Source organism: Engystomops pustulosus, chromosome 1 (assembly GCF_040894005.1).
Source record: "Engystomops pustulosus chromosome 1, aEngPut4.maternal, whole genome shotgun sequence".
Classification (NCBI taxonomy): domain Eukaryota; kingdom Metazoa; phylum Chordata; class Amphibia; order Anura; family Leptodactylidae; genus Engystomops; species Engystomops pustulosus.
In genome coordinates, this window is record NC_092411.1 from 293759184 (window position 1) to 293775000 (window position 15817).

A 15817-nucleotide genomic window follows, 5' to 3' on the forward strand; every position below is an offset into this window, starting at 1 on the left:
ATTGAAATCCAACCCCTAATAAATTTTCCCACTTCGGTCTTTGCAATGGATATGTGCGTCACTAAGCGCAAAACACAGCGGTCGCAAGTCTCACTACAAATTGCTCACAATTTGCTAGTAGATGCACTGCAGCAAGTACAGCCACCAGCAGATCAACCAGAAATCAAATATATATAACGCTACTGTAGGCGTAAGTAAGCCGTTTGGATTCTCCTATGGCTATTTTCTAGCCAAGTATGAAAGCACACTACTATGCCAGATGAGATGACACTGAGTTATTAAAAAAATAAACGTAAAATAAAAAGTAAATGGCAGACTGTGCCTAATTGAAATCAAACCCCTAATAAATTTTCCCACTTTGGTGTTTGAGGTGGATATGTGTGTCACTAAGAGCTAAACACAACGGTAGCAAGTCCCCCTGCAAATTCCTCACAATATGGTACTAGCTGCAAATAAAAAAAAAAAAGTATAACGTTATTGTAGCCCTAAGAAGGGCTGTTGGGTTCTTGGAGAATCACTCCTGCCTAACAGTAAGCTAATAGAACACCCTAACACTTTCCCTGACCAGCAGCAGCTCTCTCCCTAGCGGCATCCAGACACAGAATGATCCGAGCAGCGCGGGCAGCGGCTAGTCTATCCCAGGGTCACCTGATCTGGCCAGCCAACCACTGCTATCGACGTGTAAGGGTACCACGTCATGCTGGGTGGAGTGCAGAGTCTCCTGGCTTGTGATTGGCTCTGTTTCTGGCCGCCAAAAAGCAAAACGGCGGGAGCTGCCATTTTCTCGAGCGGGCGAAGTATTCGTCCGAGCAACGAGCAGTTTCGAGTACCCTAATGCTCGACCGAGCATCAAGCTCGGACGAGCATGTTCGCTCATCTCTATTAATAGGTTTTTTAGCTCCGTTTATACGATAGAAGAAAGAACTTCTGACGTGGGTGGTGCCAGTGCGGGTCATGGTTCCTGTGATATACTAGACTGGCTGAATGTAGACATGATCCAATCTAAGCTCAATAAAATCAATGTGTACAAAGCTCCTGGACCAGATGGGTTACACCCCAGAATTCTTAAAGAAATCAGTTCTGTTATTGCTGTACCGCTGTCTAACATCTTCAGGGATTCCGTAATGTCTGGTGTGGTGCCAAGTGACTGGCGCAAGGCAAATGTGGTGCCAATATATAAAAAGGGCTCTAGAACTTCGCCAGGCAATTACAGGCCTGTAAGCTTAACTTCCATTGTGGGGAAAATACTGGAAGGGTTAGTAAAAGACTATATACTGGAGTATGTGACATCAAATAGTATAATAAGTGACAGCCAGCATGGGTTTACTAAGAACAGAAGTTGTCAAACTAACCTTATCTGCTTCTATGAAGAGGTGAGCAGGTGCCTGGATGGAGGAGCAGCTGTGGATATTGTGTTCTTGGACTTTGCAAAGGCATTTGACACTGTCCCTCATAGACACCTGATGGGTAAAATTAGGGCTATTGGTTTGGCAGAAATCATTTGCAATTGGATTGCAAACTGGCTAAAGGATCGTATCCAGAGAGTTGTGGTCAATGATTCCTACTCGGAATGGTCACCAGTTATGAGTGGTGTACCCCAGGGTTCTGTTCTTGGCCCACTACTATTTAATATATTTATTAATGATATAGAGTTAGGAATTAATAGCACTGTGTCTATTTTTGCAGATGACACCAAACTGTGTAGTGTAATACAGTCTATGGAGGATGTTCATAGGCTGCAGGGTGACTTGGACAAACTGAATGTTTGGTCATCCACTTGGCAAATGAGGTTTAATGTGGATAAATGTAAGGTTATGCACCTGGGGGCCAATAATCCAAAGGCAAAATATGTACTTGGGGGAGTAAATCTGGGAGAGTCCCTTGTTGAGAAGGATCTGGGGGTACTAGTAGATCATAAATTGAGTAACAGCATGCAATGTCAAGCAGCTGCCTCTAAAGCTAGTAGGATCTTGTCATGTATCAAAAATGGTATGGACTCTCGTGATAGGGATGTAATATTACCACTATACAAGTCACTGGTTCGGCCACACCTGGAATATGCTGTCCAGTTCTGGGCACCGGTCCATAAAAAGGATGCCCTGGATCTGGAGAGGGTTCAACGTAGAGCCACAAAAATGATAAGGGGTATGGAGGGTCTTAGTTATGAGGAAAGATTAAAACAACTAGATTTATTTAGTCTGGAAAAGAGACGACTACGAGGGGACATGATTAATTTATTTAAATATATGAATGGTCCATACAAAAAATATGGTGGTAAATTGTTCCAGATTAAATCAAATCAAAAGACGAGGGGCACTGTCTCCGTCTGGAGAAAATAAGGTTTAATCACCGGGGACGACAGGGCTTTTTTACTATGAGAACGGTCAATCTGTGGAATAGCCTGCCTCAGGCGCTGGTCACAGCAGGGACAGCGGAGAGCTTCAAGAAGGGTCTAGATGCCTTTTTAAACCTAAATAACATTGATGGTTATGCTATATAGGATTGTTTCCCCTAAATCCCTTCCTCATCCAATCCCTTCCCTTCCTTGGTTGAACTTGATGGACAAGTTTCTTTTTTCAACCGTATAAACTATGAAACATATTCAATATTTTAATGTCAATGGGGCTGTTTATCAGTCAGAAAAAAAAAAATCTTAGACTGGCCTTTTTGTGTGTAAAAAGACTGTTTGATGTATAAGGCCTAATGGTAGTAAATACCAACAATCAATTAACTTCATTGGTTCAGCACCGTGGGGGGGAAGGAGAGGGGGTCAGTAGTGTTTGCCACTTTATGCAGCAAACCTTTACATATGACTTGTCTGTTTTATGGTAACTGGGTGTCATATAGGGTGGCTTTAATGGAAATCTACCATTTGTTTTTATGCATTGTGAACCAAACATACCTGGAGAATGCTGTAGCAACACTGATGTAGAAAAAGCATATCTTCCTTAACGCCTACGGGACTCAGCATCTTTTGGCCTAAAGGACGCGGCCCCATTTTTCAAATCTGGCCTGTGCCACTAGAAGTGGTTATAGCGTGGGAACGCTATGAGATATCCAGGGGATTTTGAGATTGTTTTCTCGTGACACATTGTACTTCAAATTAGTTAAAAAATTTGGATGAAATCTTTTGCGTTTAATTATGAAAAAAAACAAAATTTGGCAAAAATTTAGAATTTTTTTTTATTTTCAACGTTCTAAATTCTCTACTTTTGATGCAGATAGTCAAAGCACCCAAATAAATTCATAACTTACATTTCCCAAATGTCTGCTTTATGCTGGCATGGTTTTTTGAATGTTATGAGGCTCAGAATTTGGGTGCCATTTTTCACATTTTTTGTAAAATCGCCAAAACCCGTATTTAGATGGACCTGCTCAATTTCTAGTTGACACTGAGAGGCCTAAATAATAGCGAGACTCATAAATTACCTCATTATGGAAACTACACCCCTCAACGTATGAAAAAACACTTTTAAGAAGTTTGTTAACCCTTTACGTGTTTTATAGGGGTTAAAAGAAAATGGAGGTGCAATCTGCAAATTGTAATATTTTTTCACAATACACTGATTTTGGTTGGAAAATTAAACATTTACAATGGATTAAATGAAAAAAGGCTCCACAAAGTTTGATACCCAATTTCTCCCGAGTACACTGATACCCCATATGTGCTGGTAACCTGCTGTATGGGCGCGTGGCCGGGCATAGAAGGGAAGGAGGCGCCATGCAGATCAGTTTTGCTATGTCACATTGTACAGGCTATAATTTTTTTTCTTTTTTTTAATGAGGACCTATAGGTGCTTATTTCTTTTGCCACATGAGATGCACTTTTCTGGTACATAATTTTGGAGCCTCTACAGCTAATTGGTGAGATTTTATTAACTCATTGTTGGTGGAGGAAATTAAAATCATAAATTTTTAGGAAAATTTTTATGTGTTTTTTTTTGGCCGTTAACCATACCATGAAAATAGTACATTATTTTTATTCTATGGGTCGCCACGATTACGAAAATACTTCATTTATATATATTTTTAATTTTTTCCCATTTTTACTAAATAAAAAGTAATTTGGCAAAATTGTTGTTCATTTTAGCATCACCGTCTTTCATATGTATAACTTTTTTATTTTTCACCTCACAAATCTGTTTAAGGGCTTATTTTTTGCAAGAATGATAGCTCTTTTTAGTGGTCTTATTTTAGATTGCGTAACTTTTTAAAATCACTTTTTAGAGCATTTTTAAAGGGCATTAATAAAAAATCATCTTTTTTTCAGAAAGTTTTTTTAGGTTGTTTTTTACGGGGTTCACTTTGCGGATCTAATAACGATTCTGTTTTATTATACAGATTGTTATGGACGCAGGGATACCAAATTTGTGGGGGTTTTGTGTATTTTATTCAATTGTACTGAATAAAAACTAATTTGGAGAAAATCTTATTCATTTTAGCATCACCATCTTTTCATATGCATAACTTTTTTACTTTTTGGCTGACAAATCTTGTTAGGGGCTTATTTTTTGCGACAACAGTTGTTCTTTTTAGTGGGCTTATTTTAGAGTGCATAAAATTTTTTAAATCACTTTTTAGAGCATTTTTTATGGGGTAATAATTAAAAATTATCTTTTTTCAGAATGTTTTTTGCGTTTTTTTCCTCCGGCGTTTACCGTGCGGGTCCAGTAACAATTCTGTTTTATTATGCAGATTGTTACAGACGTGGCAATACCAAATATGCGGGGTTTTTTTTGCGATTTTATGTTTTTTATACTTTTTTAATTTTTTTTATGGGAAAGTGACATTTTAGGGGCTTATATTTTATGTATTTATTTTTTATTTATTATAATGTGTAGTGTTAACTGTTTTTGCATATTTTTACTTATACATACTTGAACTTAAACCAGTGATGCTCTGATCACTGGTTTAAATTCAATACACTGCTCTACAATACTATTTTATTGTAGAGCAGTGTAAACTGTCTGAGCAAGCTTGCGCATGCTTAGACAGTTTACAGTCAGACCCGGAAGGGGTCTGACTGCCATGGAGACCGGGCAGCTCCGGGGCACATGCCAGTCCTCGGAGCTGCCCAGAAGAGGATCCACAGCAGGAACACCCTTACACGCCGCGGTCATGCTTGACCGCGGCGTGTAAGGGGTTAACACCCGCGATCGGAGTCGGCTCCGATCGCGGGTGTTACAGCGCGGTGTCAGCTGTGATAGACAGCTGACAGCCGCTGCTTCTGGTACCGGCTCCGTTCGTGAGCCGGTCCCAGAAGCTGGACGTTATACTACATCCTGGTGCGCTAAGCATCTAGCCCCGGGGATGTAGTATAACGTTGTGGTGCGCATAGGGGTTAATCCCTGAACTGAGTGGTTTTGCTCAAAAACAATGATAAAATTCAGGACTTTGGCAACGCTGGGTTGCATGCAGGCTGCTTACATAAACACATTACACGGAGCTTCCTGAAAAGTACAGACCGGACTAATCGAACTGAGCTGGATGACCCATACACAGCAGCTGGGAGGATGGTGCAACGATTGATTACTTCTGCCTGTCAGGGACAACACAGTGATTACAGCATTCTCTGGAGCAGTGCACAATTAGGGTAAGAGGAGAAGCACCACAGAAGCAGCCACAGGAGCGACAGAGCCTCAGTATCATAATTTTTATGTATTTCTTAATTCATTCCGTTTTTTTATACTTTTTAAAGTAGACCTTTTAGAACTTTATTTTTATTTTTTTTTTCACAATTTTATGTTTTTGCTTCCCCTGGAGTTGCTGTGTAACCCCAGTTGCAGGTCTGATGGTTTATTGTAACAGAGCGATTGTTTAGACAAAGGCAATGGAAGCCTCTTCTCTACATGGTCCTCTGTAGTTTCCTCTAAAGTATAATTTTTTAGCATTTATTCTATGAAATATTATAAAGTTCTTAAAAAATCATCTATGTATTTCATTATTGTATAACTCAAGTGTCAAAGTTCTGCTGCAAGGTAGAATCCACAACTATTATTCAGAGCCCTCTCTACATCATTTGTTCTTGGAACGACTACAGATGTTTTGTGAAGTGCTCAGAGGTTTGTTAATTCGGCACATCACTGATTGGACGTAGGAGGAATTGAAACGTAACCTTTATCAGGAAACTCTACAGAATTTTAGATTAGATTTAGGGCTCTTTAACATTGGCACTGTTTTTCACGTCCGTGCTTCAGTGATTCCCACAGTTGCCACACAAAGCCATTGATTTCTATGGGTGTGTTCACATTGACTTGTATTTCCACTGATCCGTTGTCCATGGAAAAATTTACAAAATATGTCCTATTTTTTCACGAATGTGGATCACAGAAGTCAATAGAAGTTAATGGGGCCGCAAAAAAACCTGAAGAAACATATTAAACCTTCGGTTTGCGGACACAGAGACAAAACGGATGCATCATGGAGACAAAATGGAAGAAAAACACAGACACTACAGAGACAAAATGCAATGAATGCCCAACTGAAGCGGAGCACCAACGCCAATGTGAAAGAGCCCTGATAGATGGACCTAGATCTTTAATTAACCTCATGATGCCTTCTCTTTAGATCAGTTATGGAGCTTCAGATCCTCTGCTCAGTGACCGGGTTTTGTATCCGTATCACTTCCATGCCACACAAGATGACCGTGTCTATGCTTCTGCCGTTTTAGCAATACTGAAGTATTTTTCATGGAACTGGGTTGGAATAATCAGCACTGCCGGTGACAGTGGAGACAAAGAGAGTCAGATCCTCTCCTCATTTCTTACAAGTAATGGTGTTTGTATAGAATTTACAGCCAAAATATTTCCTCTGACAGCGCGCAACTTTCAAGTCGCAAAAATTAAATCCATGAATAAAAAAGTCCAGGAGACCGTCTCCCGCTCCTCCACGAGCATCATCATTGTTTGTGGGACATTTTCTTTCTTTATGATAAAAATGTTTCAGTTGCCCGATCATGTGGTGAACATGAAGACTTTCCTCCTGCCTCCTCATTGGTTCATAAATAGCGAAATATTACACTATTGCTTTACAGCATTAAACTGCTCCCTGGGCTTTCAGTTTACTACGAGTGAAGTCAATCCTTACAACCAAGAGGCAATGACACAATTTTTCCTCAATGTTCATCCATTTAATTATCCCGATGATAAATGGCTTGAAGAATTTTGGATCTTAAATTTTAGGTGCTTGTCACCCAATGATGACAAAAACCAATTATTTGAAAACTTACTGAATATTAAATTGCGCAATTGTTCAGGGAAAGAAAATTTTACAAATTTTAACCCTATTCTAAACCCTGAGGGTTGTTCTATTACTTATGATGCAATCATTACTCTGGTGTATGCTCTGCACGCTATGTTTTCAGCTCTTGGAAGAGAGGCGGTTCTGAAGGATCCGAAAAATCCTAAATGTAGATATAAGGTACAACTTAAAACATTGAAATGTAATATGTATAACATTCCATGGAATTGTCAGGCCTGCCGGAAGAGTGTCCTCGCCAATTCCAACCTTTCTAAAGGAAAAGTCTTTTCTGCTCTGCTAAATCCACTAAATCTGCACCTAAACAGGAATAAAATTGTGTCTCCAGCCTTAGACAATGTAAACATAAAGTCTGTGGGGGAGATTTATCAGTGGTTTCACACCAGTTTTCTGGCATAGACGCACCAAAATAATTGCAATTTCTTACTTCTAAATTCTTGTAACTACACATGGCTTTGATGGGATGTGAACGGGGTGTGAAGGGGTTCGGCTAGTAGTATAGAAGTATATGGTGGAATCAATCAGACAACCTAGGGTTAAAGTTCCCTAGGGGATCTGGAAAGTAGTACAAAAAAATTATAAATAAAAAATAAATAAGATTCAAATGCAATTTGGTATGCAGAAAACAATCTCTCATGCAACTCTTTACATGGAAAATTGTAAAAAGTTATAGATTTTTGAATGTGGGAAGTAAAAAATGAAGTCGTTAAGGGGTTCACATTTGTAAAATTTTAATTAGCTCTATTTGTCTTGAAAAAAAAAACAGTGCACACATTTTTTAAAGTAGCACACTAAAAAAAATATTAAGTTATTGCCCTTAAACCACCATGTCTCAAAATTTGCTCAAAATTCCCAGACATTAAAGCCTTTTCAGGACTCATCATTCAGAGGTTAAATAGATAAAATAGATTGCAAAATTTATTTTTAATTGTTATATGGTGGATTGTTTTTGAAGCTGTACCTTACAATTTTTTTTTCGATTGCAAGTTGGAGGAAGTCGGAGGAGTATTTGTTCACGAGAAGAGATGAGGAGACGCGATGTTGCATTGCAATGTTTGGCACACCCCTGCCCAATCAAAGCCATGGCTAGCTGCTAGAGGTGTCGATGTGCCGGGCAGGCTGTTTGGCCAGTAATCTGGCAATATATCCAAATCACGCAGTAGAACCCTGAACCTGTGCACACATCTCTACTCACGACCATCCAACATGTGTAATGTCGCCATCTCCAGACTTTTATTCCTATTTTTCTTTTAGAAAGGGCAAAACACATTGCAGAATTGCTGTGCAATTTACCCCGGGGTAATTCCATAGCCATTCGACAAGCTTCAGAAACCAGAAACGGGATGAGGTTTTATTCTGCTCCATAATTATTCGGAGTGAAATTATCTGCTGTGGATGATAAATCTGCTGCAGGTTATATTTCCGCCAGGTGTGTTTGGAGAAGTTTTGCATACAGAAAATCTGCACGTAATTGGCTTCAGAGTATTATACAGCGCTCTCCAAAGTGAGCCGTGAAGTTAATCTGCATGTGCGGGCATGGGCTGAATAGCTGCGGTGATGCACCAGGAGGCGAGACTTCAGGGTCTGGTGTAGCCTTAGCCCCCGACGCTTGGCCTTGCTAATCCACACACTAGTAGCCTCTGAAGTTAATTTACATAAACAATAAAGTTTTTATTTAATTAGTTAGAGAGAAAAGATTAAGGAAAGACAGTTTAGGGTTTAGAAGGAACAACTGAATCTTTCCTTTAACTTTTATGGATTTTAATTAGTGTCCATTCTCATAGATGGAAACTTAATGTAAACTTTTTTTTATCACCAGCTAAACCGATATTTGAAAGAATTGGAATACGGCGATTCGGAGTTAGAGAAGACGCGATATTATGATGAAAGAGGGGCGTTAAAAACAATTTTTAATATATATAACTGGATTTCAATGTATAACAATAATTTTTCTATATATAAATATGTCGGCTCCTATACACCGTGGGCACAACCGGATGAGAAGCTTTTTATTGAAACAACTAAGATACAGTGGAAAAGCAAGAAGGTAGGAGAAGGCGGAGCTGAGGATTTCAACTTCTATTAATAGATCTCTCAACTGTTTCCTAATGAAATGAAGGTAAAACTCATATGTGGACAACAGGGAGAGGGATAGAGTGGTCCAAAGGCTGCTCTCTCTCAGAGATTGAGTAAGGCTTTGTCAGTGTTTCACCCAATCTCAAAGACAGTGTTCAGGAGGGTCTGCTAGGACTATAAGATCCAGGGCTTTTTTAGCAAGACATTTTCTTATACCCACACGTTTCATAACATTCGTTAACAGTGTCCTATGATATTGTAGAATTCATTTTTTTTCTAAATAAAATCCCTTTAAAATCTGCTGGGTGGTTTGGAGAGGGGGAGAAGGGGGGGGGGGGCATGGGACCTGGGCTACCGCCAACTACTGGTAGTGACAATATATTTACAGGGCAGAATGGAAGTCTCACTCTGTGATCGACCGCTGGCAACAGAAGAAAGAAAACCGTTTGGTGCAGCATCTTGATCACTTCTGGACAAGGCCAGTTTTGGGCCCATTCTGCACTCGCAAAGCGTGCTGCCCGGATCTCCCGGCCCGAACGCTGCAAACCAGAACTGAACTCAGCATGTCAGTTCAGTCCCGGTTTGCAGCGTTCGGGCCGGTAGATTCGAGCAGCACGCGTTGCGAGTGTGATGGGCCTTAGTCTTGAGAACACATTGATTTTGTACTTTCTCCCTTCGGTTCTAAGTGCAGTAACTTTTCAAAGTTTTAGTGGGGCTTGTTTTTCACAAGATTAGTTGTGCTGTTTTATAATATCTATCTGTCTATAAGTTGGGGACTAGGAATGAGCAGGTCCGAATCTTCAGGGTCTGTGCCAAACAATGTGGGTTGGGGTTGGGCATAATCCCCTGCAGGTAACATCCACAATCAGTGCTGGCACCAAACGTGGTTGTTAACTGTTTTAAGTCCATAGTATTTTTCAAAGGATGGTCGCTCCCTGATGACGTCATAAAAGCGAAAATCCTAAGGAAAATTGCAGGGTAAAGCCTGTGATTGATGCTGGCAAGAAGTCCGGGTTCAACATTTGAGGTTCAACCCCCACAGGTAGTACTCATGGTCGGCACTGACACCGATCATGGATGTTAACTGTTTAAATGTCGCAACATTTTTCCTAGGATCATTGGTCCCTGATGACTTTACAGGAGTGAAGATCCTAGGGTTAATGGTGGTGCACACACCGGAAGCATTTTATAGGTAACACCTGCAGTTGGTGCCGTACCAATCATGAGTGTTAGCAATGGGGATGTGCGCTTGGGTTCAGGTACCCAAGCTCGATAAACTAAAACCTTAAAGACTAAGTTGTAAAAGTTCTTTCTCATTATTTTTTAGGTAAGAAAAAAAATCTGCTATTTTATTTGTTAGTTTTAAATTTGAATAGTTAATCATATAGCATACACAGCTATGGGTACATATAATTATGGTGGTAACTAATTTGTAGATATTTCCAATGTCATATCCTAGAAACACTTTTTTAATTACTTATTGCATTAAATTAGTTTGTGGGTTTTTTAGTTTTTGACTAATCATCTTCGGAGGCAAGCGGACCAATGGATATGTTATTTATATGATATTCTTTTTTTTGACAATTCTAGTTGAAAACTAGCAATCCTTGCAATCCAGACAGCCGGACTACAGAGCTGTGTGTCACGCGCCACAGCAATGCATTGGTGCCCCCTAATTAAATCACTAGGTCAAATGCATTTAGTTTAAACTGCAATAACCCCTTAGATGCTGTGGCTTGTACTTCCTCGGTTTCTAAAAGATGCATTGCCACAAATTAATTTAAAATTAACCATACCCATTGTAGCAGGAACTCGGCTTTTACTGCCAGGTCTCTGCTCTGCAAATACTCAACTAGAAATTTTGGAAATGTAAATGCCCAAACGCCAAATAACAGAGCCCCAACACCAGGGCAGGGGAAACAGCATCTTTCTGGTACTGAAAAGTGTTATTGGAAAGGATTATATTACTCGATTTTAATTTATCAATACTTATGGATTTTGTCCTGTCACAGTGAGAACACAATAGCTCCTGTTCTGCAACATTTCTACCTTTCTTAAAGGGATTGGCCACTTTACCTCATGCTTTTTGTAAAGTGTGTGTATGGGTGTGGGGGCAGTATATTAGGTTATATACCAATATAAATTTAGTAATAGTTTTACTCTTTCTTGATATGTAAAGTGTCTTTTACCGCATCAGCCAGAAATTCCTGGTAATAAAATGGCTGCAGATGGAAGGTTATGTGATCTCTATCTGTCCATGAGCAATCGCCCTGCCAGGACCTTATGATAGTATGATAGTAAAAGACAGAAGGCTAAATGGGGTATTCCCACCTGGGCATTTAATTTAATTAATTTGCCATATGTAAACATTTCTTCAATTGGATGTTTTTATGTGAAGATAATTTCTCATAAACGTAGCCATGTTGTCCCTTAGAAACAAGATGGCTTCCTTGGATATGACTGCCATTTTGGCAGCAGTGGCCAGACATACACTATTGAGTCCTGTCTAATCAACTGGCATTAGCGTTCATTACCACAGGATGGCTGTAGGATTTGCAGTATTTCCTGGACATTTCATATACAAAAAACCTTTGTGCTATCTCTCCAGCAGAGGTGGCCGTATCCAAGGACACAGTCTTGTTTCTAAGGGACCATATCACTACATTTATGAGAAATTATCCTCACAGAGGTAATTTATTTTTAATAACATCTAATTAAAGAAATGTATATATATTTATGGCAGATTAATGAAACTGAATGTGAATGAGATGTATATTGGTAAATTACCTAATATCCTGCCCCCCCACACACACTTACAAACATTACAAAAACTTGAGGTAAAGTGGGCAATCCCCTTAAACAAGGAACGTGTATGAAATTATTATTGTGGAGGAATGAAACAAAAAAGATTATATTTTAAACAGACACCAAGATCTCAGTGTTCAGAAAATTGTCCACGTGGAAGCAGAAAAATGAAGGACAGCAAGAAGCCGATCTGTTGTTATGACTGTGTACTTTGTCCAGAAGGAGAAATATCCAACATGACTGGTAAACTTAACTTTTATTCAAAACTACAAAAATATTACCAACTTCTAAAAATGCAGTCTATTATTTAAAAATCTGGAGGATATATTTCTTAAAGGGGTTTGCCCATAAAAGAAAGTTCTCATTATTAACCCATTACTTTATATTTTTGCTATAATTTATTGCTGTTTTAGCTCCTACCACTCAGTGATGGTCAGTGAAAGATTCCAGAGTGTGGACAAGAAGACACATGATTCATGATCCATCTGTGCTATGAGATGTTGTGTGCTGACAATGTGCTTAGATTATCATTGTACAGGGTTTAACTACACTTTCATTTAGTTTATAAAGATTCACTAGTATTTGACACATAGAAAAAGAGAGATGAAACAGATCAGTGATGAGATGGATGTAAGACACAATAACACAGGCAGCTCTGCTGCCTCATCTAATAAATAATCAGAGTCAGTTCTGCTATGTCACCCCCTCCCTGGGATCCAGAGCTTATCTTGTTTATCAGTAATTCCCCGGTTTGTAGACTAACATAATGTTTCTCATCTGACCCAAATAAATTAACTTTGCTTTCATCATTAAAATTAACTTGTCCACACAACATGCTCCTCAGCAAAAGTATTAAGTTTTGTCAGACTGTATGATAAGACTTGACATGGACATTCTCCACATTATCTTGTCCTCTTTTGGTGATTGAGGGCAACCACCCTTCTTGGGGGACTTATTGTGCTGTTATAAAAATAAAAAATTCTAGAAATCAAGGTGTTCTCAGGGCTTATGTACAAGGCCAAATATATATATTAACCAAGTGAAACCTTTCTTAGTAATCATTGTAATTTCATTATAATCCAGATTCATTTAATTTTTAATAAAGATTTTCAAGTTAAAATATAAGTTTCTTTTCAGATAGTGAAGAATGTATCAAGTGTTTACCTAACGAATGGTCAGGGGGTCAAAGGGATCAGTGTTTTCCAAAGCTTGAAGAATTCCTTGCCTTTTCCGATGGACTCTCCTTAGCTCTGTCTTCCATCGCTGTTATTTTTTGGACAATATCTGTTCTGATATTTGGAATTTACGTATCACATAAAAATACTCCAGTTGTGAAAGCGAATAACAAGAACCTGAGCTTCATCCTTCTCATTTCACTCTCCATGTGCTTTCTGTGCGTGTTCTTGTTTATTGGTCGTCCTGTCGATAGAACCTGCAAGTTAAGACAAATCGTATTTGGCGTCATCTTTTCAGTTTGTTTATCTTCTGTGTTTGCCAAAACAATCATGGTCTACATGGCTTTTAAGATATCCAGATCTGGGAGTCCATGGAAAAAACTGATTGCAGTTAAAGTGTCCAGCTCTATAGTTGTGTTGGTCTCATCCGTTGAGGTTATTATAAGCGTCGTGTGGTTGTACTTCTCCCCTCCATATCTGGAGCAGGACACCCAATCCTATCAAAGGAAAGTCGTCATTCAGTGTAACGAAGGATCTCAAGTTGGTTTCTTTGCTCTTCTAGGATATTTATTTCTCCTGGCATCTATTAGTTTTATTGTGGCATATTTAGCTAGAACATTACCCGATCGTTTTAATGAGGCCAAGTACATCACCTTCAGCATGCTGGTGTTCTGCAGTGTCTGGATCACTATGGTTCCTACGTATCTAAGCACCAAAGGAAAAAATATGGTGGCTGTAGAAATTTTCTCCATTTTGGCTTCAAGTGCCGGACTTTTAAGCTTTATATTTTTTCCAAAATGTTACATTATTCTTATCAAACCGCAAATGAAACAAAATAATAATTATATACATAGAGCAACAAACTAATAAACTACCATGTACAGTAGATTCTGGGGAAACATAAAGCATTATAGAACTGTAATAGAAAATAAACATTTGAAAGAGAAGTACCATGTACTGAGCTTCTATTAGGGGTTTGCCCATGAAATAAAATTCTCAAATTGCAATCACAATAAAGATCATTTTTAACCCCTTACTTTCCAATTTTACAGTTTTATTTCTGTTTTAGCTCTTATCACTAAGTGATGGTGAGTGTAAGATTGCAGAGTGTGGGTGGGGCCTCTCTGAGGGTGGGGGCTAAAGGCAGAGAGGAGGGAGAAGCTCAGCTACGCAGTGTCAGGTCAGATGTCTGCTGACCCAAAACTCAGAAGATCGGGGTAATAAAAATTGTGTACACCAGGACTGATAGACACAAGTTGGGATTATATCTGTGAAATGCTGGATTTTTGTTTATAACAGTGAATTAGAGAATGTGATATTTTGCTATCCTAAGTACATTTTAGAAACTTGTCTTTGTGAGAAAAACCCTTTAAAGACTATTAGGAGATCAAGAATGGGGCAGACTTACTAAATATGTGGCTTATGCTTAGTATTAATTTGTATCAGACATAGAAGACAGTTGTTATTCATTCTTGATGCCTTATTTTGGGGGTATTGAATCTCAATACAATTTTTGGAACTCATTTTGGTGCAATATTGGCATAATTAGGTTTTTTGACCATCTCTATTCTACATTATACCCCATTATACTAATACTATACTACTTTATAGATGTGCAAAGTATTCCAAACTCAACATTGGACTTGTACATTGCATTTCTGCTATTTCTTAAGATAAATTTTTTAGTAAGTTAAAGCTAAGACCAGCATGAAGGAGACACACACCCAGGCACATGACTGACCAGTGGGTGGAGCTTGTCCTGATTGGCGGACAGGCAGCTTCTATGAGCCAATCAGTATGGACAACAGATGGGAGGAGCCTCCAAAAACACATAGCAGACTATTTGCCCCGCTGCTTGTGAGCTGCTCAGACCTGTGTCTCTGGAGAAGAGTGACGCAGCGATATCTCATCTCTCTGCAAACTGCACTTTATTATTAAAGGTCAACGACAGAGGTAGGGAGAGATTTAGGGCTAGTAAGGAGAAGGGTTGGGCAATGTTGGTACTAGGTAGAGTATTTTATTAGGAACAGTTGGAGTCAAGGATAAGATCTGCTTAGCTGAGAAGTGAAGATTTTCAGTGTTCTGTCCCAATGGGACAGTGCAAGGCCCAGTGCCAGGCAGGTAAGAGGAAATCCTTGACATTTACATGCCAAAAAATGGTTTATTGCATCAATAGTAACCAGGTGGTCACAGCGCTCTCCCCGCTGAACATCACATTTCTCTTGTTTTGTTACTAGGTGTTGCCAGTTAGTAGTAACCGGTGCCTTCTAATGTAAATGTAGTGATGAGGCCTGGAAAGGCTCTAGTAACAGGGACATTTTTAGCAAATTTCTAAACATGGATGGAGTGTCAACACCAGACCGGCACTAAATGACTGATTCTCCTCACACCAATACTATATAAATGCATTAATATTAGTATTGGTGTGAGGAGAATCAGTCATTTAGTGCCGGTCTGGTGTTGACACTCCACCACACTACATCGTTTAGCGCCCCACTATAGCT

At 39.2% G+C, this 15817-nt stretch overlaps 1 protein-coding gene across 1 annotated transcript in view; it reads left to right on the forward strand.

Annotated features, from left to right (window-relative positions):
• LOC140130067 (vomeronasal type-2 receptor 26-like) overlaps positions 1 to 14180 on the forward strand; it is an 81752-nt gene extending 67572 nt beyond the window's left edge. The window contains exons 5-7 of the mRNA XM_072150790.1: positions 6568 to 7095; positions 12258 to 12381; positions 13276 to 14180. Of these exons, the coding sequence (XP_072006891.1) occupies positions 6568 to 7095; positions 12258 to 12381; positions 13276 to 14180 (1557 nt within the window). The remainder of the gene's footprint in view (positions 1 to 6567; positions 7096 to 12257; positions 12382 to 13275) is intronic.
• The last annotated feature ends 1637 nt before the right edge of the window (positions 14181 to 15817 follow it).